Here is a 25,480-nt window from a genome sequence, read left to right on the forward strand (position 1 = left end):
GCATGGTTCGCTGGACACCCCGAACACCTGACGCACCTGTCTTCGCCTCCAAAGAACCTACTCATCCTAGATCCGGACATGTGGGCCCGGTGCAGCACCTTGAACTGGATGAGACTAAGCCTCGCACATGAAGAGGAGGAGTTCACCCTCTCCAGGGCGTCCGCCCATGTCCCCTCCTCAATCTGCACCCCCAGCTCCACCTCCCACTTAGCCTTCAGCTCCTCTACCGACACCTCCCCCACCTCCTGCATTACCTGGTAGATGTCAGACACCTTCCTATCCCCGACCCACACCCCCGAAAGCACCCTATCCCTTGCCCCCCGTGGGGGCAGCAAAGGGAACCCCTCCACCTGTCGCCTAGCAAACGCCTTGACCTGAAGGTACCTGAACATACTCCCCGGGGGGAGCTCAAACTTCTCCAGTTCACCAAGGCTCGCGAATCTCCCGTCAATAAACAGGTCTCCCAACTTCCTGATGCCCACCCTGTGCCACCCCAGGAACCCGCCATCCATGTTCCCTGGGACAAACCGGTGGTTCCCCCGTAGCGGGGCCTCCACCGAGCCCCCACTGTGTCGCCTCCACTGCCCCCAAATTTTGAGGGTGGCCGCCACCACCGGGCTCGTGGTGTACCTCGTTGGAGGGAGCGGCAACGGAGCCGTTACCAGTGCCTTCAGGCTCGTGCCTCCGCAGGACGCCATCTCCATCCTTTTCCATGCTGCCCCCTCCCCATCCATTACCCACTTGCGTACCATCGAGACATTAGCCGCCCAATAGTACCCAGAGAGGTTGGGCAGCACCGCTCAACCTCTATCCCTGCCCCGCTCCAAAAAGACCCTCCTTACCCTCGGAGTCCCATGCGCCCAAACAAATCCCAGAATGCTGCTGTTCACCCTCCTAAAAAAGGTCCTCGGAACGAAAATAGGGAGGCACTGAAACAAAAACAAAAACCTCGGGAGCACCGTCATTTTAACGGACTGTACTCTACCCGCCAACGACAATGGCAGCATGTCCACCCTTTTAAATTCCTCCTCCATCTGCTCCACCAACCTAGTAAAATTGAGCTTGTGCAGAGTCCCCCAGCTCCTAGCCACCTGAACCCCAGGTACCTAAAACACCTCACTGCCCTCTTTAGTGGGAGCCTACCAATTCCCTCCTCCTGATCTCCCGGGTGTACGACAAACAGCTCACTCTTGCCCAGGTTCAATTTATATCCCGAGAAACTCCCGAACTCAGCAAGAATCTCCATCACCTCCGGCATTCCCCCCACCGGGTCTGCTACAAACAACAGCAAGTCGTCCACATACAGCGACACTCGGTGCTCCTCCCCACCTCGACCAAACCCCTCCACCCCCTCGACTCCCTGAGAGCCATGGCAAGAGGCTCTATTGCCAGCGCAAAAAGCAAGGGGGACAGGGGGCACCCCTGCCTCGTCCCACGGTGGAGCCTGAAGTACTCGGACCTCCTCCCATTTGTCGCTACACTCGCCATCGGGGCCTCGTACAGCAACCTCACCCATTTAATAAACCCCACCCCAAACCCGAACCTCTCCAACACCTCCCACAAGTACCCCCACTCAACCCTGTCAAAGGCCTTCTCCGTATCCAATGCCACCACGATCTCCGCCTCTCCTTCTGCTGCCGTCATCATTATCACATTTAGCAGCCTTCGCACGTTAGTGTTCAGCTGCTTCCCCTTCACAAAACCCGTCTGATCTTCATGTACCACCCTGGCACCCAGTCCTCTATTCTAGTGGCCAAGATCTTCGCCAGCAACTTGGCGTCTACATTCAGCAGTGAAATCAGCCTGTATGAACCGCACTGCAAGGGGTCCTTATCACGCTTCAGGATCATGGAGATTAGTGCCCGAGACATCGTCGTGGGCAGAACACCCCCCTCCCATGCCTCGTTAAAGGTCCTGACCAACAGGGGGCCCAGCAGGTCCGCATATTTCTTATAAAATTCAACCGAGAACCCATCCGGTCCCGGCGCCTTCCCCGACTGCATGTGGCCAATCCCACTGACCAGCTCCTCCAACTCGATCGGCGCCCCCAGTCCCTCCACCTGCTCCTCCTGCACCCTTGGAAATCGGAGCCTGTCCAAAAAATTCTCCATTCCCCCTCCCACAGCCGGCGGCTCCGACCGGTACAGTTCCCTATAGAAGTCCCGAAAGACCTCATTGACCTCTGCCCCCTGCCGCACCACATTGCCACCTCTATCCTTCACTCCATCAATCTCTCTAGCCGCGTCCCGCTTACGCAGCTGGTGCGCCAGCATCCTGCTCGCCTTCTCTCCATACTCATAGACCGCTCCCTGCGCCTTCCTCCACTGTGTCTCCGCCTTTCTGGTGGTCAATAAATCAAACTTGGCCTGCAAGCTACGCCGTTCCCCCAGCAATCCCTCCTCCGGGGCCTCCGCGTACCTCCTATCTACACTCAACAGCTCCTCCACCAGTCTCTCCCTCTCCCTCCTCTCCCCCCTCTCCCTATGGGCTCAGATGGAGATCAGCTCCCCCCTAATCACTGCCTTCAGAGCCTCCCACACCATCCCCACCTGGACCTCCACAGTGTCATTGACCTCAAGGTACCTCTCGATACATCCCCGAACCCTCCTACACACCTCCTCATCAGCCAACAACCCCATGTCCAGACGCCAAAGCGAGCGCTGGTCCCGCGCCTCCCCCATCTCCAGATCCACCCAATGTGGAGCATGGTCCGAAATCACGATAGCCGAATATTCGGCCTCCTCCACCCTCGGGGACCAGTCCCCTGCTCAAAACAAAGAAATCAATGCGGGAATAAAACCTGTGCTCATGGGAGAAAAAGGAGTACTCCCGAGCCCTCAGCCTCCCGAACCTCCAGGGATCCACTCCTCCCATCTGGTCCATAAACCCTCTCAATACCTTGGCCGCCGCTGGCCTCCTGCCTGTCCTTGAGCTGGAACGATCCAGTAGGGGATCCAGCACCGTATTGAAGTTGTCCCCCTCCATGATCAAGCCCCCCACATCCAGGCCAGGAATGCGGCCCAACATACGCCTCATGAAACCAGCATCATCCCAATTTGTACACATTAACCAACACCACACTCTCCCCCTGCAGCTTAGCACTCACTATCACATATCTGCCGCCACTATCAGCCACAACCTCAGACGCCTCAAACACCACCTTCTTCCCCACCAGGATCGCCACCCCCCGGTTCTTCGAGTCGAGCCCTGAGTGGAAAACCTGCCCCACCCACCATCCTCAGACGGACCTGGTCCGCCACATTCAGGTGGGTCTCCTGGAGCATGGCCACGTCCGCCTTCAGCCCCTTCAGATGCGAAAACACTCCGGCCCGCTTAACCGGCCCATTCAACCCCCTCACGTTCCACGTAATCAGCCGGATCAGGGGGCACCCCGCCCCCCCTCCCCCGTCGACTAGCCATAGCCCATCGACTGCTCGCCCCTGGCCAGCACCCAATCGGCCCGTTTCCCACGGCGATAGAACCTCACCCCGACCCCCCCGAACTCCTCCCTGGCCAATCCAGCAGCAACCCGGTAACCCGGTATCTCCCCCCCCCCCCCCCCCCCCCCCCCCCCAGGCTAGGACCCCTCCTAGCCGCGACTCTCCCTCCACTGTACTCCCGTGAGCCAGCTGACTTCTGCTGACCCCGGCAGCTCCCGCTCTAACTCCGACCCCTCCCGGTATGAGGTCCCCCCTCCTCCCCTGCATCAGGTCCTGGGCACCGCTTCGGCGCGGGAAACCCGGTCTAATAACCACGCCCCTCGCCACCAGCTCCACCCCATCATCCCGCAGCGCGGGAAACCAGAGAAAAGCCCGCGCTTTCACACTGCCCCACCCCACCAACGCAGCTCCCAAACAGCAGTCGCAACCCAACCACCAACTCCGTACAAACAAAGACACAGATCAACCACAAACCCCAGTACCCCCCTTAGAACACAGAACCATAACCCACATCGTCCGAAAGCGAGAGAAAAAACAAAAACAAACAGAATAACCCGCTACAGCATAAACAATGATACATGAATAGAATAGAAAAACTCCCACAGCCCCCAATCTCTAGTTCGAGTCCAGCTTTTCAGCCTGCACAAAGGCCCACGCTTCCTCCGGGGACTCAAAGTAGTGATGCCGGTCCTTGTAGGTGACCCACAGGCACGCAGGTGGCAACATGCCGAACTTCACCTGCTTTCCGTGGAGCACCGCCTACCCGGCTCTCTGCTTGGCCACCTCCGCACTCCAGTCCTGGTAGATACACACTACCGAATTCTCCCACTTACTACTTCTCACCTTCTTGGCCCATCGGAGAACACACTCCCGGTCACTGAACCGATGGAACCGCACCAGCACCGCCTACGGGGGTTCATTCGCCTTAGGCCGCCTGGCAAGCACTCTATGGGCCCCCTCCAGCTCCAGGGGCAGATGGAAGGATCCTGCCCCCACCAGCGAGTTCAACATCACGGCCACATAAGCCGGCAGGTCCGACCCCTCCAGCCCCTCCTCGAGGCCCAGGATCCGCAGGTTCTTCCTCCGTGACCGAAGCTCCATCTCCTCGAACCGATCCTGCCACTTTTTATGAAGTGCCTCGTGTATCTCCACCTTCCCCACGAGGGCCGAAACCTCCTCCTCGCGTTCAGAGGCCTGCTGCTGCAACTCGAGTATCGCTGCACCCTGGGTTGTCTGGGTCTCCAGCAGCTTACTCGTCGTCACCTTCAGGGATTCCAACAACTCCCCTTTCAGCTCCGTGAAATAGCGCAGAAGGGCCGCCTGCTGCTACTACTACTCCGCCCACTGCCTCCACTCCTCAGGGGCTCCACCATTTTGTCCACCTTCCCCCGCTTTTCCAGGGGAGCTACTGCCGTTTTTCTCCTCGCCCCACTTCGAGTCTGAACCATAAATCCCGGGGGGTTTTGCTCCAGACCCCTTTATCCACCGGGAATCGTCGAATCAGCGCCGTTTGGGGGCCTTAAAAGAGCCCACAAGTCCTTTTAAAGGGGGAGCTGCCGAACGTGCGGCTTAACTCCGCATAGCCGCAACCGGAAGTCCCCCTGACAATGGACTTTAATGTGCACAAATGTCACATGCAGTATTTGGATAGCTTCGGCCATTATATTGTCATGATGTGAAAATTCTTACTTAACCTCATTGCAAAATGTTCTATTTAAGACTGATGATCCCAGAAAGGAGATTTTCAAGATGAAAAACTGCGATATGATGTTTTGTTCCATCTACTTAAAACTCACTCACATGGGTATGAATACAATTGCAAACATGCATAGTTAATACTTTCCACTTGGGCATTCTCAAACTGTTGTACTATTCATCTTTAATTCCCAATAGCCGTGACCAATCAAAACAGCTACGCTGTAGAGGACATTACCAAGACAGCCTCATAGTACCAGCAGGCCGGGTCCTAAAGGACACAGCTGCCAAACTGGGCCTGTGGCAGGTGATTAAATGACATACAAGACTATTTAACCTTGCTCTCACCAATCTACCTGTTGCTGATGGATCTGTCCATGGCATCAATGATAGCAGTGGTCCTGTTCTGCCGTGGTGGAGTCTAAGTCCTATCTTCACAATTGAGCGTGCCCTCAAATGTATTATGTGGCACTAACGCCGTGCTAAATGGGATGCAATTAGAACAGATAAAACAACTTAGTTTTGAGAACTCAGGAGACATTGTGAACCATCAGTAGCAGCATTATTGTGTTCAACCAGAATCTATAATCTCATGGATCAACGTCACTCTACCATTTACTATCAAACCAGGGATTAATCCTGGTTTAATGATAAGAGAGCTTATCTGGAGCAGTACCAGGGACATCTAAAAAAAAATGAGATGCTAACCCAGTGAAGCTACAATCTAGGACTACATGCATGTTAAAAAATGTAGGAAGTATATGATAGAACTAAGTGATCAACAGATCAGATCAAAGCTCTGTAGTCCTGCCACATTGTCCTGAATGGTGCTTGACAATTAAACAACACATGGGAGGAGGCAGCTCCACAAATCCTCAATAATGGGGAAGCCCAGAAGATCGGTCAAAAAGACAAGGCATTTGCAGCAAGTTCAACCAGAAGTACCAGATTGATCTCGGCTTCCTGAAATCCCCAGCATCACGCATACCAGTCGTCAATCAATTTTGATTCACTCCATGTGATGTCAAGAAGTGTCAAGAAAAGACACTGAATGCAGTGAAAGCTATGGGCCTTGACAACACCCTAGCAGTAGTACTGAAGACTTGTGCTCCAGAGCTAATCCCACTGCTGGCCAAGATAGCTATGACACTGGCATCTACCCCACACTGGAGAATTGTCCAGTTATCTCCTGTACAGAAACAACAGGACAATTCCAATTTGGCCAATTGCCACCCCATCTTCTATTCTCAATCATCAGCAAAGTGATGGAATTGTTTTTGATAGTGCTTCAAGCAGCACTTACTCAGCAGCTAATCTCATCTGAAAATTGACACAACACCAATGACGAGTAAAACTGAGGAAGCACTGGCCTGGAATTCTTGATCCCATTCCATTAATCAACTTCACATGTAATAATCCCTTCTCACCAGGAATAACTGAGCAGTTTTCAGCAGTAATAGGTAAATTATGGCAGCAAAATAATTGTAGGTGAATGAAAACAGCAGAGTCATTGTAAATGGTTGTTTGGTCTACAAAACTTGAGTATTGCTGTTGCGATGAATGTAGGGAATTATAATATATTCTGCTGTAGTAATGTTATTAAAAACCCTGTTTTAAAATACATACAGCCAATATGCCTTCTAAAGCTGTAATTAAGGTGTCGTAAGAGTGAGGTAATCATTCATTCCAGCCACTTCATTGATTACAGACAACGGGTTAATGGAATAAATGGGACATCTTACTGGGATACAGATTATGTAATTAATGGGAAGACCCAGATCTGCTTGTAGTTTGCAGTTTTGCCAAATGCTGTTAGGTGAGCAGAATGGAGTCCGTGTAGAGTTTGCACATTCTCCCCGTGTTTGCTTGGATTTTGCCCCCACAACCCAAAGATTTGCAAGGAAGGTGGATTGGCCACACTAAATTGCCCTTTAATTAGAAAAAATGAATTGGGTACTCTAATTTTCTAAAGAAAAACAAAAAAAAAGGTTAGCAGAATTGTCTGGCAAGATGTAAGTGTACTAGATCTACTCTTGAAAGGGTCCTTCTCCAAAAGTCTCTACATCGATGAGCAAGTAACCTGTTTTGTTAACTTTATTTATAAGTGTAATTTGAATTTGAACTATGTTGGATTGCTTGATTGGAATATAGTGAAGGTGTAGGGCATAAGTTAATGTTTCCTTTTTATTTAAGAACTGTTAATTGTAAAGCTATTTCTCTGATGTTGATACAGTTAATTCTGTGTTTAAATTAAAGTTTGTTTTAACATAAAATATATTTATTGGTGAGAGTTATCAAGCCTGGGGTGAAGTATCCTTGGAGTGAAGTATCCTTTCCTCAGTTTTATAAATTGTTTGGGGTTCTCATCCGGTATCCTGGCAAAAGTTGGGGTCTGGTCCGGTATCCTAATACTGTTGAAGCTTTTGTCTTGGCATTCATCAGGGTAAGAATACCAGCAGTAAAGAGAACAACAATATACACTCCATGAGAAGAGAGTGCTGATTAGTTGGCAAGTAGACTGTGACAATGCTTTACCAATCTGGTTGGGGGTGTCCAGTGTAGTGTTGGGCTGGGCAGGTTGGTGGGGGGGGGGGGGGGGGGGGGGGGGGGGGGGCTGTCCTGTATGGGATTCAGACTGGGTCTTTAAAATAGTTGCTCTGAAGTTTGAAGTGTTTTTATCCCTTCCAACTCTTTAAAGTAACTACGAGAGTAAAACTGTCAGAACTGTCCAAAGTTAGTGATTTAAATCGCTTTGTGTCATGGTCCCTGCAGTAACTTCAAGAATTGGCTCCAGCCAGTTAACTTGTGCAAAACAATGATTTACTACAACTACAACCAACTATTTACAGAGTGCTTAAAACAGCCTTTACATACTCAGCTCCAGGATGCAACTGTGGGACAAGCCCCAACACATCCTAGTGAAATCCCAACTCCTGTCCCTGATTGTACCCCACTTCTCCCCCCCCCCCCCCCCCCCCCCCCCCCCGAGAAAGAGCCTGCAAAGGTGCTAGCAACTACATCCTCCCCCTTTAAACCCCTTTTTACACATGGGAATAATTAAATTACACAATTGCCAAAACAGTAATGATCATGAACTCTTTACACCAGTCCATCAATAACTCATACTGTCTGGTGACTTTTTTCTCATAGAATGACAGCTCCAGTGACGGAGGTTCTTCTATTGCGGTAGTTACTGGTGGCCTTATTTTTTTCCAAAATAAATTTAGAGTACCCAATTATTTTTTTTCCGATTAAGGGGCAATTTAGCATGGCCAATCCATCTATCCTGCACATCTTTTGGGTTGTGGGGGCGTAACCCACGCAGACATGGGGAGAATGTGCAAACTCCACACCGACAGTGACCCAGGGCCGGGATTCAAACCCGGGTCCTCAGCGCTGTTGGCAGCAATGCTAGCCACTGTGCCAACATGCTGCCCAACTGTTGACCTTATTTCTTGTACCGCGTTTCACCTTCTTCTGTTTCCTGCAGGATCACACTCTGCCCTGTTATTCACTGGTCTGACAGTTCACTCCTCAGACAACTCACAATGTTTCCAGCTGGCACAATTGGATCAGATCGTTGCACTGGCTCTTGCCCATGCAAGTGGTCTACATGCTTCTTTACAAAAATTTTTTTTTTCTAAATGTTTTTATTCTCCAGTTTCACATTTTCCTCCAAAATTTACACCCCACCTACAAACAGTAAACGGTAACAAATACAAAATCAATCCCCTTAACAATAACATCGATCACATCCTCCCACCACCCCAAACAACGGCCCACCTGTCAATATATGCATTCAATAAAACAAACCCTCCCACGGTGGAAACAAAAAGCAAAGGAGAAAAAGAAAAAAGGAGTCCGGGACTGCCCATGGTCACCATAGAGTCCACTATTCTCCACCCCCACCCCCCCCCCCCCCCCCCCTCCCCACACACACACACTCAACGCCGTCCGACCTCTGAAAGAGTGCCGTACATGATACCCAAGAGTTGTAAACCCCCCCCCCCCCCCCCCCCCACTCCTTTCCAACTCCTCCCGTCCACTACCTCTTGTAAAACTCCTTCCCCCAATCTCGGTTCCTTCCCCTCCAACTTTCCACCCTGGCTAGATCACTCGGACCCTGTTCTGCCAGGCTCCGATGACCGCAGCCCCTCCCCCCACCTCACTCCCGTTCACTGGCCGGCTTAGACCGGCCAGCGTGGAGGCCCCCACCCGGGTCACTTTCCCCCTTGCCCGACCCTAGGAAAGCCCAGAAATCCCCCTTTTAGCGCACAAACCCCGCATATCCACCTACACCCCAAAGAACCCTCACTTCGAGTGAAAGTCCCATCACTTCCCTTGTCCAAATATATACAACATTGGCTCCTTTAGCCCGTTCACCCGCACGCAGTGAAACAAACAAACAAAAAAAAAGAAAATACAGTCATGAGGTTACATCGGCACATGGCCATTTCTCAATTTCTCAGTTCTGCCACAGTCCTTCTGCCTTTGCAAACTCCTCCACTGCCTCCGCCGTTCCAAAATAAAAGTCCTTGAGCTTGTAAATCACCCTCAGCTTCGCTGGATATACAATGCCGCACTGCACCTTGCTAATGTACAGTGCCCTCTTCACCCGGCTGAAGGCAGCCCGCCTCCTCGCCAGCTCCACCGTAAAGTCCTGGTATACACGTATACCAGCTCCAACCCACTGCACCACCCGCTTCTGCTTGGCCCAACACAGAGCCTTCTCCTTCACACTGTACCTACGGAAGCACAGAGTCACTACCCTTGGCGGCTCACTCGCCTTTGGTACAGGCCTCCACGACCGATGAGCCCGATCCAGTTCATATCGGGAGGGATCCCCTCCCCCTCCCCCAATAGTTCCGCCAGCATCGCAGCAAAATAGTCAGTCGGTCTCGGCCCTTCAACTCCTTCGGGCAGCCCCACAATCCTCAAATTCTGTCGCCTGGATCTGTTTTCCAGGTCTTCCATTTTTCCTCGCAGATGCATATTAATTTCCATCACCTTCCGCATCTCCTTCTCCATCGACGTAAGTTGATCACCATGCTGCAATAATGTCTCCTCCACTTCCTTCAGCGCCTCCCTTTGCTCCCGCACCTCTGTCACTGCGCTCGCCAACGCCGTCGTCACCGGGGAAATCGCCTCCTCCACCAGCACACTCAAAACCTCCCTCATCTCCTTCCTCATTGGCTCCATGTATTCTGTAAACTGCCTTTCGAATTCCGTAGCCATCACCTTAGTTATTTCTTCAGCCGTAAGCAATGCGGCCTCCCCGATGCTCCAGCCTCCATTTTCCTTTGTGACCCCGCGGTGAACTTTCTACTCCCCAACGAACTTTCAGCCGTTTTCTTACTGGACCTCGACATATCCCTTCCCTGTACTTTCTCCTGGCCTTCACCGCCTTCGCTGCCGCTAGGACCAGGCGTCAATCCCCGACAATGCCATTCCTGAACAGGAGCCCTCCAACGCACGGCTGCCTCCCCCCCCGCCGTCACCGGAGGTCAGCCGTCACCGCTTCTTCAATGGCCTTTGTGAGATCTTTCCACAGTTGTTCCCTCTGCTGCTAGAATTCAGCTTTCATAAAGGCCCTCAAGTCAGCTTGAGGCCTTAAAGCTCGCCCTTCCCCCGCCTGCATGCTGGAAGAGACTTTTGTCTCTGCTGTAGCTTCAGCCAAATCTTTCACTGTTTCTGCAGGTCTGGTAACCAAGAAACATACCATTCCTGGGGGAAAGTACTCCTCCAACATTCACCTATGCCTTTTCATCATAATTCCACCCCGTATTGCTTAAAAAAAGAGCTATTTTCTGTAACCTTGGGCAGGGGCTGCCTTGTGTGTGACCACTTACTCCATGGTGCACACCGGAAGCCCCCGCTTCTTGACAATCTTATCCTGTTTTGGCAACAACTCCAGGAACCCAATTTGGTCCATTACCGAAATTCTTCACAAACACTGAAACCTCTATCTCGAATTCCCTTGCGCTTTTAAATGAATCGTTGTTCCTCTAGCTTGTCTCCGCCCTCCTTGCTAAACTTGGGAACACCAGGCTTAATCTGGTCCTCACCCACGACCCATCAGAAGCTCAACTGGAGATACTGCAGTAGCCGTAAGCTGGGTGGTCCTATATGATGGCAGGAACCTAGTCAACTTGGTGTTTAAAGATGCGGGTGGTTGGTTCCTCAAGCACTGCCCTCTTGGCCAGTCGATCAGTACAGTGCTGTGCTGCTATGTTTTATTCCATTAAAAGTCAGAAACTTCTGTAACTTGGCACCAGTAAAAGCTGTACCGTAGTCCAAAATGAGGACTTCTGCTAACCCATAGATTGCGAAACACTGGCGCAGCTTCTCAACTGTGGCCTAAGCAATTGTAGATTTAATTTCAAACGCCTCCGTCCACTTGGAATGGGTGTCCACCAACAACAAAAGCATCATGCCCATAAACAGTCCCTTTTTGGACATGTGGACATTCCCATTGATGTAACGTAGCTGAGGCAGGTAACTTCTGCTAAAATTAGCACTGATCGCAGTGCTTTACCACCTTCGATTGCAGTGTTGATGCCAGGCCACTACAAGTAGCTTCTTGCTAGCATCTTCAAAATGACTCCGGGTATCTGCATTGCCTACTTGTGTCCCTAGATGATCTTCAATGGTGTACTTAAAAGCCGACAGGAACAGCGTCAGACACTGTATCTAGGCCGAAGATACTTGTGCAATCATCTTATCTTCCTTGAATAAACCCAACTTGTGGTCTGTCACTTAAGTGAAATTATATTGATGAAACCTTTTGATGCCACAGATGACAGCGAGGTCCTCTTTCTCAAGTTGTGAATAGATCTCCACATCTGTAAAGGTTCTCGATGCATATCTCCGGTGCACTTCTCCCTCTTGCGGTGGCACAGTGGTTAACACTGCTGCCTCACAGCGCCAGCGACCTGGGTTCAATTCCGGCCTATGGTGTCTGTCTGTGTGGAGTTTGCACATTCTCCCAGTGTCTGCGTGGGTTTCCTTCGGGTGCTCCGGTTTCCTCCCACACTCCAAAGATCTTCAGGTTAGGTGGATTGGTCATGCTGAATTGCCCCTTAATGTCCAGGGATGTTCAGGTTAGGTGGGGTTATGGGGTGCAATCCCTGTTCATCCACCCAATAACCTAGATAAGTAAGGTTAAGGGGGGGTGTTGTTGGGTTACGGGTATAGGGTAGATACGTGGGTTTGAGTAGGGTGATCATGGCTCGGCACAACATTGAGGGCCGAAGGGCCTGTTCTGTGCTGTACTGTTCTATGTTCTATGTTCTAAGCCATCTCCTTAGCCTGGGAAGTGCGCTTCTCTTTCTTGATGCGCACTCCTGCTTCCTGGAATGTCCTTAATACTTTTTCCAAATTTGACAAGTCTATATCCTATTGCTAATACGTCATCCAAGTGCACGACTTGCCGTCTTGCAGTAAATTTTCCATGGTTCTTTGGAATATAGCACAAGCTGATGAAACTCCAGAGGTTAAGCATGGACACTGGTGTAACCCCTTATGGGTGTCTATGGTCACATATTCCCTTGAGACATCGTCCAGCTTCAGCTGCTGGTAGGTATGACTCATGTCTAACTTAGTGAACATTTGACCTCCAGCAAGTTTTGCATTTAGATCTTCGATTTTGGGGATGGGGTACTTGTCCAGCTTCACGGACAGGTTCACCGTCATCTTGTAATCCCTACAAATGCAATTCTGCAAATTATTTTACCTGGTTTCACTACTGGCACAATACTCAAGGTGCTTAGTAGTTCCGAGGCACCCTTCTCTGTGCTTGCCATGGCTAAAGCAATCTTCAGCGCCTTTTTAAAATCTATGTCCAATTCTGCCAAAAGCTTATTTTGTATGGCTTCATCATTTACGTCAAACAATAAACCATCTCTCACCATCTCATTTAAGGTGTGGTACATTGGCGAGACCATGCAGACGCTGCAACAACAGATGAATGGACATCGCGTGCTAATCGTCAGGCAGGAATGTTCCCTTCCAGTCGGGGAACACTTCAGCAGTCAAGCGCATTCAGCCTCAGATCTTCGGGTAAGAGTTCTCCAAGGCAGCCTTCAGGACACGCGACAATGCAGAATCGCCGAGCAGAAACTGATAGCCTAGTTCCACACGTATGAGTACGGCCTCAACAGGGACGTTGGATTCATGTCTCATTACAGTCGCCCCCCCCCCCCCCCCCCCCCCCCCCCCCCCCCACCATCTAGCCTGGCCATGCGAATTCCTACCAATTGTCCTGGCTTGAAACAATTCACACCTCTTTAACCTGTGATTATCCCTCTCTCCAGTCGCACCGCCTGGACCTGTAAAGACTTAATTACCTACAAAGACTCGCTTTCGAAGTATCATCTTGCATCAGTCACTTTGTCCAAGTCTTCACTTGCCTGATGAAGGAGCTGCGCTCCGAAAGCTAGTGATTTGAAACAACCCTGTTGGACTTTAATCTGATGTTGTAAGACTTCTTACTGTGCCCATCTCATTTAATGCAGACCCAAAATCGCAATGCTCTGTAATCTTCTTGAGTCTCGCTGCGAAGGCTGCAATGGTTTCTCCTCGGGCTCTCTCAGTCAAATTAAACTTATAACGCTCAAAAATTACTGGGGGCATGAGTTGGTAATGTGCTTTGTGTAACTCTGTGATCTCTGCAAGCGTTTTGTTATCTCTCTGCTTCTTCTCCCCCTCTATTTCATTCTCATGGAAAAATAATTTTAAGCGTTCCAAATACTGTACCCAATCTTCTGTTGCAGGATCGAATGGCTTTAGTTTTCTGAAAGAGGATTTTGAGAGAAAATTTTGATTGTTCTCTCCCTTTCAGGCTGGCATTGGTCTGCAATTCTTTGGACATTTTTCCCACAAATTCTTGCAATCTGAGTGCTGTTCTTTAACTTATCACCAAGGTAATAATGTAACAATTCAAGAATTGGCCCCATCAGTTAACTTATAATTAATTATAACTGTAAACAGCTATTTACAGAGTGCTTAAAATGGTCTTTACATATTTGGTTCCAGGGTCTAACTGCTGGGACAAGTCCCAACACGTCCCAGTGAATTCTCAACTCCCGTTCCTGATTGGACTAGTGGGTCACATGATCCCTCCCTCAGAGAATGTCTCTTCTACAGTTCCCAGCCCAGTGCAATTGTCCAGGGGGAAGTTAGCCCTTCTGGACAATTACCGCTTAAACCCTTCCATGGGACCTTCCAAGAGGGATTCCACAACACATCTTTGGTATACCCCCCCAAATGCAATGAGAAAAAGGCAATGTAATGCTTTTAGTCCATGACAATGCTGTATTAAAAATCTGCAAATTAATTATCAAATTCTTGAAGCTGCTGGAAAACCTCTTGCACTTGCAGTTTACCTGTAAACAAAAAAAAACAAAAGATCCATTCTGCCCGAGGCTGAATGGATTAATTCAGCTTTATGAAACCTTAAGCTATTAGCAGAAAGGATTTACTCTTTGCTGCTTTAAAAGAGGGCAGAGCAAAGTTTCTCAGAGGGGCTAATGATGGTGTCACCCCTTTTTTTCAAAACACTGAAAAACGGTACTGTCTTGTGCTCTGGTTTCTCCCGCAGAGGAAATTATAGTCATGGATTATTTCCACAGGTTGCTGAAATGATCACGACAGGATACAGTTTTAAGATAATCACAAAAGGAATTAAAGGACAAGTTAGAAAAAAAGATCTTTAGTTGATTAGCTAAGCAAGCAAGAGAGTGGGAGTAAACATGGTGGCTCGTGTAAAGTGCCAGCACATGGATCAAACAGTTTGTTTCGGTACTTTAACACCCTATGATCCTACGATTTTGTCTGTGAGATACCCTCAATTACGACACAGGAGAGAAGATTGGTAATTCAAAGGCTTTACTCATCAGAGAACTGAACAGCAGCCGAGAAGTGTGCTCACCACATGCTGCCGAGTGAGCCTCAACTTATATACAGTTTCCTGGGGGCGGAGCCAGAGGCAGAGTCCCCCAGGGTTCCGAGCCCGGTCTTAAAGAGCCAATGTATTAAAGGTAAGGTACAGTTACAGCAGCTACTGATACCATTCATCACAGTCTGTCTCTCCTATCTTCACTAATGTCTTCTCCAAGCTCTCTTTACTCCATTCCCAACAAAATACTTACCATCCATCTTCCTATCATGACTCCCAAGTAGTTTAAGAATATTACAAAGATATATTTACTGAAAAAAATGACCCAAGCTAGCTGATTGTAAATGCTTTGTTCCCCTCTGGCATTGTCACTTTTAATTCTCAAAGCCACTTTCATTATTCCCTTAAAGCCATGTGATGAGCCATCAATTGCACGAGAGACGAGTTGCTTTACAAAAGTTAGGCTTTAATAAACTAGAACTTAGCCCTGCGGTTGTCTACAATAAAATGGACGACCGCCGGGCGTTTGACTATTTATACCTCGGCAAGGGGGCGTGGTTAATTCAGCCTCTCGACCAATCGGAGAGCTGTCACATGACTGGCCTCAACCAATCGGTCGAGAGGCACATGACCGACCAGGGCCAATGGTAAGCCGGTGTTCTACCCCAATGGCGGACAGCTATGCAAATCATATCACCACACCATGTTTTTGACCTCTGTTCTTGAACATTATCTACCCACCTCCAACTTCCATTTCCTTGATCTCCAAAGTCCTTGAATTTCTCCAGTTTTCCATTGCTGCCACAGCACCTAAAAGGCCATAATCAAAGACACAAATGATATATTCCGTGATTGTAACCATAACCATGGTGCATTATGCTTCTTGGCCTTCTTTGTGGCCCTTCATGTGGTCAACCATACTCCTTCAATGTCTCTCCCAAATTATGGAGGGAGTTCTAAGTGGTCACTTTATTGTTAGTGTGTTATTATGATATAACTATAAATCTTTACAACTGGAATATATTCATAATCCAAAATTGAGCTCTGTTAATCATTCCACTGCCGTTGTTGACACGTTCGCACAAACTGCACCCAAATGGCATCCCATTTTTATTTGTGATATTTTTATAACTTTTGCGTTTGCTTATGGCATTAAATATAACAAAATAAAAACATTAAGCTGACTGCATTACAGGATGGATCATTGGTCTACACTAAGTTCTTATAAAAGGTACATTTTTCAGTAAATATATCTTTGTCATATTCGTAAGTTGCACACTTTATCACCTTTATTTTCTGGTTAGAAATGAAATGAAGTGTTGGTGTCTTCCCTGGAGTGGTGCTCCAGGGAGTGCTGAGTGGGGGGGGGGGGGGGGGGGGGGGGGGGGGCAGTGGAGGCACTGGATGGCCCGGCCTTGTCTGAAGGTGATCCTGCAAAACAAAAGACATTGGCTGTCTCCTCAGTGGGGGTGTGGACCTGAATGTCTGGGATTCCCCCTTTCGTTTTCTGTCACTTGCGCCGCTTATGGGCCGCCTAATCCTTGGGGACACAGAAAGGACATCGTAAGACGCTGGGAGGCGGGTTCCATGGGCGGTCTGTAGCTGGTAGCATGTTGTGCAAGGCTCCTGGCCAAAGAGGGCAATACACGTGTTGGGGTTTAGTGGAAGGTGGATTGTAAGGGAGATGCAGCCAGGTGGGATATTGTAGGCCTCTAGGGGGTTGGGGCAGATGTTAGGGGTGTGGGACGGGGGCAATGCCAGGTGCACAGGATGGTGGCTCATCCAAGCTGCCCTAAGGAGGTTGTTCATCATTCTTTCCACATTTCATGTCAGTCCTCCTGGTGATGTTGCCAACACTGACAGCCTCTGCCACCTCATCCCAGGCACTGTTGAGTAGGGCGGGCTTCAGACTCCACCCTATCCTGGGGAAGAATGTGTCCCTCCTCTCCTCAATGGCATTCAGCATGCGGGCAATCTCAGACGCTGAAATTACAGTCTATGATGATGGTTGCTGCCTCACAGTACTAGGGATTCCAATCTTGGCTGCCTGTCTGTTTGGAGTTCGCCCCGTGTCCGCGTGGGGTCCGGCCGGGTGCTCAGATTTCCTCCCACAGTCCAAAGATGCGCAAGTTAGGTGGATTGGTCATGCTAAATTGCCTCTTGATGTCCAAAGGTTAGTTGGGGTTATGGGGATAGGGCAGGAGTGTGGCCTAGGTTAGGGTGCTCTTTCAGAGGGTCGGTACTGACTCAATGGGCTGAATTGTTTCCTTCTGCACTGGAAGGATTCCATGATAAGCAGCTCCAGCTTGTTAGGATCTTTAACAAGAATCCCAACACCAGCGAATCAGACCCCAATGGAACCAGGAATTGCTTGGGCTGAATATAGACAGTGTGTTGGCCCATTTGTATCACCTAAATTTTAATGCACAGTGCTCCCAACGGGAGCACAAAATCCACTTAATTCACTCCTGGCGACAGAGCTTGTTGACCAAATAGAGAACCCTGAACTAGATTATTCATATCCCTTTACAAGGGGGACATTAGGGGAGGAGCAGGTCTAAGTTGGGAGTTCCTGCTTTGACCATGGATGGGAATCAGCCTATCAATAGCAATCAGGTTGCAGAGAACAACATGTGCTCTGGTGGAGTATTGGACTCCACTGCGCACGTGTGGACCCCATCACCATTGTCCAGCCCCGGAAAATGGCCTGAAACTGCAAAGAAGGTCATTTAATTTTCAATTGAAAAAAAGATTCCTGGATTCTCATTCTTCCTTTGGGAATTTTCAGCCTCCTTAGATAGAAGTACCAGTGAAATGGCTCTGCCAACTGAACCAATCGTAGATTTGGGCAGAGAGTCTAATCACCTCCCCCTTGACAATTAACAACATTACCATCTCTGAATGATCTAACACCACTTAACCGGACCAGCCACATAAATGTTGGGGCTGCAAGGATGGGTTAGAGCTGGATATCCTGTGGAAAATAACTCACCTCATCTACAATGCACAGGTCAAGAATGTGATGGAATATTCTCCCCGTGCTCGAGTACAGCTCCTACAATACTCCACGAATCTCCTCACCATCGAAGACAAAACAGCCTGCTCGATTGGCGCTGTGGGAGCAGTGTGTGCCATCTACAAAATACAGTGCAGCAACTCGCAAAGGCTCCTTTGGATTTTGTGCTCCCACTGGGAGTGCTGTGCACCCCTCCCCGATGAACTTAATGCATTCTATGCTCGGTTTGAGCAGGTAACCAACAACCCGCTATTGAGTGCCCCAGCAACCCATAATTCACCCGTACCCACCATCACAGTTTCCGAAGTCAGATCGGCCTTCCTGAAAGTGAACCCACGGAAGGCGATGGGCCCGGATGGGATCCCTGGTCGTGCACTCAGAACCTGCGCGGACCAGCTGGCAGAGGTTTTCACAGACATCTTTAACCTATCCCTACTCCACTCCGAGGTCCCCACCTGCTTCAAGAAGACCACCATCATACCGGTACCAAAGAAGAACCAGGCAACTTGCCTCAATGACTACCGCCCGGTGGCCCTGACGTCAGTTGTACATCAGACTCCTATTTATTGACTACAGCTCCGCCTTCAACACCATAATCCCAGCCAAGCTCATATCAAAGCTCCAAAACCTAGGACTTGGCTCTCCACTCTGCAACTGGATCCTTGACTTTCTGACCAACAGACCACAGTCAGTAAGAATGAACACCAACACCTCCTCCACAATAGTCCTCAACACCGGTGCCCCGCAAGGCTGCGTACTTAGCCCCCTACTCTACTCCCTGTACACACACGACTGCATGGCAAAACTTGGTTCCAACTCCATCTACAAGTTTGCTGACGATACGACCATAGTGGGCCGGATCTCGAATAATGACGAGTCTGAATACAGGAGGGAGATAGAGAACCTAGTGGAGTGGTGCAACGACAACAATCTCTCCCTTAATGCCAGCAAAACTAAAGAGCTGGTCATCGACTTCAGGAAGCATACTACTGTACACACTCCTGTCAGCATCAACGGAGCCGAGGTAGAGATGGTGAGCAGTTTCAAATTCCTAGGGGTGCACATCACCAAAAATCTATCCTGGTCCACTCATGTCGACGCTATCACCAAGAAAGCACAACAGCGCCTTTACTTCCTCAGGAAACTAAGGAAATTTGGCATGTCCACATTAACCCTTACCAATTTTTACAGATGCACTATAGAGAGCATCCTATCGGGCTGCATCACAGCCTGGTATGGCAACTGCCCGGCCCAGGACCGCAAGGAACTTCAGAGAGTCGTGAATACCGCCCAGTCCATCACACGAACCTGCTTCCCATCCATTGATTCCATCTACACCTCCCGCTGCCGGGGGAAAGCAGGCAGCATAATCAAGGATCCCTCCCACCCGGCTTACTCACTTTTCCAACTTCTTCCATCGGGCAGGAGATTCAGAAGTCTGAGAACACAGACGAACAGACTCAAAAACAGCTTCTTCCCCACTGTCACTAGACTCCTAAATGACCCTTTTATGGACGGTCCTCATTAACACTACACCCTGTATGCTTCATCCGATGCCAATGCTTATGTAGTTACATTGTATATCTTGTGTTGCCCTATTATGTATTCTCATGTATTTCCTTGAATTCTGTTCAATTCCCTTTTCTTCCCATGTATTGAATGATCTGTTGAGCTGCTTGCAGAAAAATACTTTTCACTGTACCTCGGTACACGTGACAATAAACAAATCCAATCCAATTCATTAAAATTTAGGTGATACAAATGGGCCAACACACTGTCTATATTCGGCCCAAGCAATTCCTGGTTCCATTGGGGTCTGATTCGCTGGTGTTGGGATTCTTGTTAAAGATCCTCACAAGCTGGAGCTGCTTATCATGGAATCCTTCCAGTGCAATACCTGCTACCTATAAGAACAAGGACAGCGGGTGCATGAGAACAGCACCACCGGTGAGCCAAATTACACATCCTGCCTTTACTATTGCTCAGTGAATATCCTGATAACTCCCTCCCACATGGGCTGTAGCAATTCAAGAAGGCAATTCACCAACAATCTTCTGAAGGGCAAAAAGAAATGGGCAACAAATGCCAATCTTCCCAGTGATGCCCATTTCCCATGAACGAATAAAATAAATGGTTGGCCATTCTGAAATCACCCTACAGGGAAGTTGGAACAGCTAGACTCTAGAGCGCATTGAAATTTGCACCAAATGGCCATGGACAAATTAGGTACCCACCAACTGTTTGTGAACTCTGGTGGGTATCAGTTTTGGGACAGTGCCTGTAGAAGAATCGTTGACCACTGTGTACAGATAAACATGCTTATGCGAACAATAAACACTTAATTGCAGCACATGGCTCCGGATTAGGTATAATGCCCATCACATCATCCTGTCACAGAGTCATAGTGTTTTACAGCAAGGAAACAGGCCCTTCGGCCCAACATGTCCATGCCGCCCAGTTTTTTAAGGTAGTCCCAATTGCCCGCATTTGGCCAATATCCTTCTGTACCCATCTTACCCATGTAACTGTCTAAATGCTTTTTAAAAGACAAAATTGGACCCACCTCTACTACTGCCTCTGGCAGCTCGTTCCAAACACTTACCACCCTCTGTGTGGAAAAAGTGCCCCTCTGCACCCTTTTGTACCTTTGGGAGAAGATGTTGACTATTTACCTTATCTATGCCCTTCATTATTTTATAGATCTCTATGGAAGAGGAACAAGCACATCACCTGACCAATGTATGCAGGTTAAAACTATTTGATCATATTACAAATAATGTTAGCTGCAGAGCAACCTCCAAGATTGCAGCCTTTAGGATTTTGGGACCAGTATCAGTAAATATGTTTATTGTACTATTTTAGTACCTTGCTCTGTCCTTATGTTTCTGCATATCGGTTAATCTGTACGTAAATCGATACATATTGATGCAGATATGGGAAGAAGGCAAACATATTAGATTAGGACTTCTTCTAGTGTGAAGCAGGAATAGCGACAGGGATTGGATGAGGTAAATGGCCTATTACAGGTTTGTCGTTTCAGTGGAATTCTACACAGCAATGAATGGAAATGCAAATTTTGTTGAATAAGGGTTTTATCTGTTGAAACTTTAATCTAGTTGTGAACAGGGGAACAAGCATGAGAAAAATTATAGAGCGTAAATATCTGTATATTTCATACAACTTTCACAAAATGTAATATGCTTTTAAATGTCAATTCCAGCGCCTAAAATGGAGGAAAATTTCCTACATTTGTAAATGGAAAAGGAAGTTCGAATGGGCATTCTTTTATACCTATGTCATTATTAAATTGAGACAAAAATGTGAATATAACCTTTTGCTACAGCCGAAAAAGAAAGCACAAAACCTAAGACTCATTGTGAGTGTGAAATTCCAAGATGTAGAAAAATCTAATAACAAGGAAACTTGAAGTAAATCTTTCCACTTAACTCTACAGTCCCTTTATAAAATTAACCTATGCATCATCATTGTCTCCTGCAGTTACAGTATCATAACGTTAAATATTCACACCTATAAAGGCTTTTTCGAAAAACGATTCTGAGGGTATGGACTCTTGATTATGTATGATCTTTTCAGTACCTAATTTTCCATGTAAACTGTAAGTGACAGAAAACAGTTTGACCAATGAAACTATCACTATTCAACCAAAACCTGAGTGGCAGCACAGTGGTTAGCACTGCTGCCTCATGGCACTGAGGATCCTGGTTCGGTCCCGGCCCCGGGTCACTATCCGCATGGAGTTTCGCCACTCTCCCCGTGTCTGCATGGGTCTCACCCCCACAATCCAAAAGTAGGTGGACTGGCCACGCTAAATTGCCCCTTAATTGGAAAAACTTTTTTAAAAATTTAACCGAAACCTGTTCTCGACCAACATTGCACCCAAATGCAGAAACTCTGACTGATATTTTGTTAAGCCGAGGATACTGATGCCAGTTATAGTTCCTCTTTTACTTCCTGTTTGAGATCAGCCACCTCAGCACAGAATAAGAATCAGACTTGTGATCTTCTAATCTGGATAACTCAGGTGACACATGCCTGACAATGCCTTCGCCCGCCAGCCCATCAAGGGATCCTTCAGAAATATCATTTATTATAACATTGAAAACTTAGTGAATGTAATTGATAAGATATGTTGTGTAAAAATACTGTTAGATTGTTTGTGCTACATACACAAATGAGCAATTATTAAGATCCATGGGTCCTTCCTGGAAGGCATAACAGTAGCCCAATTGCAACTGTTACACTTATTGTACACTTGCTGCCTAGGAAATGATAGGCAAGATCTGCAATATGTTCACTTTATCCCGCCCACCTAGAAAATGGCAATATTGTCACAGCAGGAGCAGCAGGCAGGGTTAATTCAATTTCAATTAACTATTCTCTTAAACTGTCCCAATAGCATAGTAGATTTCTCAGAGAGTAAGGTATGGATCCAGGTTTGATTCCTGATGCGTGCTGAAGTTACAGGTTGGCAGCTAGGATGGCAGGACTGTTGTATTTTTAGCGCACTGAGTTAAGGAGAAGAAAATTGGGCAGTGGCCCGTGTTGTTAAAGTGCTTGTATGAGCATTAGCAAGCCTCTGCTGTGATGTACCCAGCAGTCGGGTATCCAGCTCCTAGTCTTTTTGAGGCCCATCCAATGATCTGGCGGGCACATCTTTAATTACCCTTGGGAAGGGGCGGCGGAACGGCTTCTTTTGATGGGGATGTGCTGAGAAATCGCACATCAGGTGGCTCTCCTCTCACGAACCTGAAAATAGGCTCTTGTCACCTGAAATAGCCTGCTGGCACAAAGGATAAAACCACACCGCAATCAGCAGCAATACGGGCAGCATGGTAGCACAAGTGGATAGCACTGTGGCTTCACAGCGCCAGGGTCCCACGTTCGCTTCCCCGCTGGGTCACTGTCTGTGCGGAATCTGCACGTTCTCCCCCTGTGTCTGCGTGGGTTTCCTCCGGGTGCTCCGGTTTCCTCCCACAGTCCAAAGACGTGCAGGTTAGGTGGATTGGCCATGATAAATTACCCTTAGTGTCCAAAAAGGTTAGGAGGGGTTATTGGGTTACGGGGATAGGGTGGAAGTGAGGGCTTAAGTGGGTCGGTGCAGACTCGATGGACCGAATGGCCTCCTTCTGCACTGTGTGTTCTATGTAATACGAAGGGAAAATGCCAAACAACAGCCATTCCAGAGGCCGTGTGGAAACTAGGAGCGTTAAAAGTCAGGAGAAACAAAAGGCCGAGCCGGCCGATGCCGAGGTGGCGAAGCTCGGGCCTCACCAGAGCAAGAAGGAGCCCCGCACAACAGGGGATGGCTGGAGGATGATTCTCTCAAGGGAACTAAAGGAACACAGGGAAGAGACAACAACCGACATTCAAGCTGCGGTCAGCGGTGGGGGAAGGGAAGGGGGCGCGGAAGCTCTGGTGTCCAAACAGATTGCCCTGGACAAAGCGGAAAGGCGACTGGAAGTGCAGGAAAACACCATTAAAGAGCTGGAAAAAGCCGCAATAGACCAGGGTGACCGGATCGTCGTCCTAGAAAAGGAAGTGGCAAGGCTGGTCGCGATGCAGAGGATCCTGAAAAGGAAAATCGATGACAAGGAATACCGATCGAGGCGCCAAAACTTATGGATAATGGGCCTGCCGGAGGGGATCAAAGGTAGGAACCCCACAGACTATGTGTCCCAAATGCTGGGCAACCTGGTAGCTTCCCCAATCCACCAGAAATAGTCAGAGCCCACCAGTCACTTCGCCCAAAGCCCAGAGCCACTGAACAGCCGAAGGCGATAATCGCCAAAATGCACCGGTACCAAAACTGGGAACGAACCCTGCGCTGGGCAAGACAAACAAAGAACAGCAAGTGGGAAGGTCACTGGATTCGGATCTACCAAGACATTGGGGCTGACCTGGCCAAGTACCGAGCAGGATTCAACAGGGTGAAGGCCGCATTGTACAAGAGCGGCGTAAAGTATGGAATGCTGTACCCGGCCAAGCTCTGGGTCACATTCCAAGGCAGGGAGCCCTTTTTCATGGCCCCTGCGGATGTTGTCCTGGAAAACAGACTCAAGAAACGGCAGCACGGACAGCGATGAAGAGTTCCTTAGTCAAGATTTTTACTTCTTGATTTGCTAACTGTGAACCAACATGATGAACAGTTTGCACGGGACTGTATTGCCTTGTTCTAGGGACGAGGGGGAACATAGAACATAGAACATTACAGCACAGGGAAGAGAGCAAGGAAAGAGTGAGGCAGCAGAATGCAGGAAAGGGTGAGGGAACGGCAGGGAGGGAGCTCAGCGAATGGGCAATGGGAGGACACACAACTAACCTCGGGAGGGAGGTCATCACACTAGCGGGGAAACTAGCACCAGGAAGCTTGCAGGAGAGGCCGTGGCACATCTCATGCAAGGGGGAAAGGGGAAACCCCGGAGCACAGGAACCTGACCTCAAGGGGAGAACGGTGACCGTGGCAACCTTGGATGTCCCCCTAATAAAGGGAAACCCCGGAGTGCAGGGATATGTCTCCAGGTAAATACAGTTGAGCCCGCAAGATTAATTGAACAGATGAAGGCTGTGGACCCATGGTGGTTCACCCACCCAGGGGAGAAGGAGTTCTCCTTCTCCCAAGTACACAAGGTATATTCACGGATTGACTTCTTTGTAATGGAGAAATCGGTGCTTCCAAGGCATGTAAGAACGAAATATTCCGCGATTGTAATCTCTGACCACCCTCTGCTTTACGTGGAGGTGAGGTTGGAGATGGGGCACGTCCAACGCCACTAGTCGCCACATTCCGGCGCCTGTTCGGGGTGGCCGGGACAGGAATTGAACCCGCGCTGCTGGCATTGTTGTGCATTGCAAGCCAGCTATTTAGCCCACTGTGCTGAAAGCACTTACTAACAACCAGAATGGGGAGGTCTCACCCTCCATGTTCTAGGAGGCGCTGCAGGCTGTGATCAGGGGTCAAATTACCGCTTATAAAGCAAGAAATGATAGAGAAGAGAGGGTTGCTAGGCAACAGCTAGTCGACTCCATACTGGAGGTAGACCGGCGATACTCTGAGGCCCTGACCATAGAGCTCCTAGCGGGTATGAAAAAGCTACAAATGGACTTTGACCTGCTCTCCACGAGGAAAACAGTCCACCAACTCCGCCAGGCACGGGGGAGCCTGTACGAGCACGGAGGCAAGCCAGCCGCTTGCTGGCTCAGCAGCTGTGAAAGCAGGCAGGTATGAGGGAATTAGCCCAGATTAAGGACAGCAAAGGTAACCTAGTAGCGGAGCCGGAGAAGGTCAACGAAGCATTCAAGACCTTCTACCGGGGGCTCTATGCCTCTGAGCCCCCAGCAGAGGACTTGAGGATAAAGAGGTTCCTCGATGGACTGGACATGCCAGTTGTGGGGGAGGATAGGAAACAAAGGCTG

The 25,480-nt window shown here is 48.9% G+C and overlaps 1 protein-coding gene across 12 annotated transcripts in view; it reads right to left on the bottom strand.

The window, feature by feature from the left end:
* Positions 1-25,480, bottom strand: part of LOC119953276 (archaemetzincin-2-like) — a 291,941-nt gene that overhangs the window by 10,995 nt on the left and 255,466 nt on the right. For 4 of the 12 annotated variants that reach the window (XM_038777353.1, XM_038777356.1, XM_038777352.1 and 1 more), the window contains one exon: positions 15,791-15,840. Coding sequence is in view for 1 of the 12 variants with exons in the window: in XM_038777348.1 (XP_038633276.1) it covers positions 15,772-15,840 (69 nt within the window). In the remaining 11 variants the exon portion in view is untranslated. Of the gene's footprint in view, positions 1-15,771; positions 15,841-25,480 lie in introns of those variants that run through there. The other 8 variants (XR_005457983.1, XM_038777348.1, XM_038777351.1 and 5 more) reach the window with 6 other exon arrangements.

This window comes from Scyliorhinus canicula, chromosome 18 (genome assembly GCF_902713615.1).
Source record: "Scyliorhinus canicula chromosome 18, sScyCan1.1, whole genome shotgun sequence".
NCBI lineage: Eukaryota > Metazoa > Chordata > Chondrichthyes > Carcharhiniformes > Scyliorhinidae > Scyliorhinus > Scyliorhinus canicula.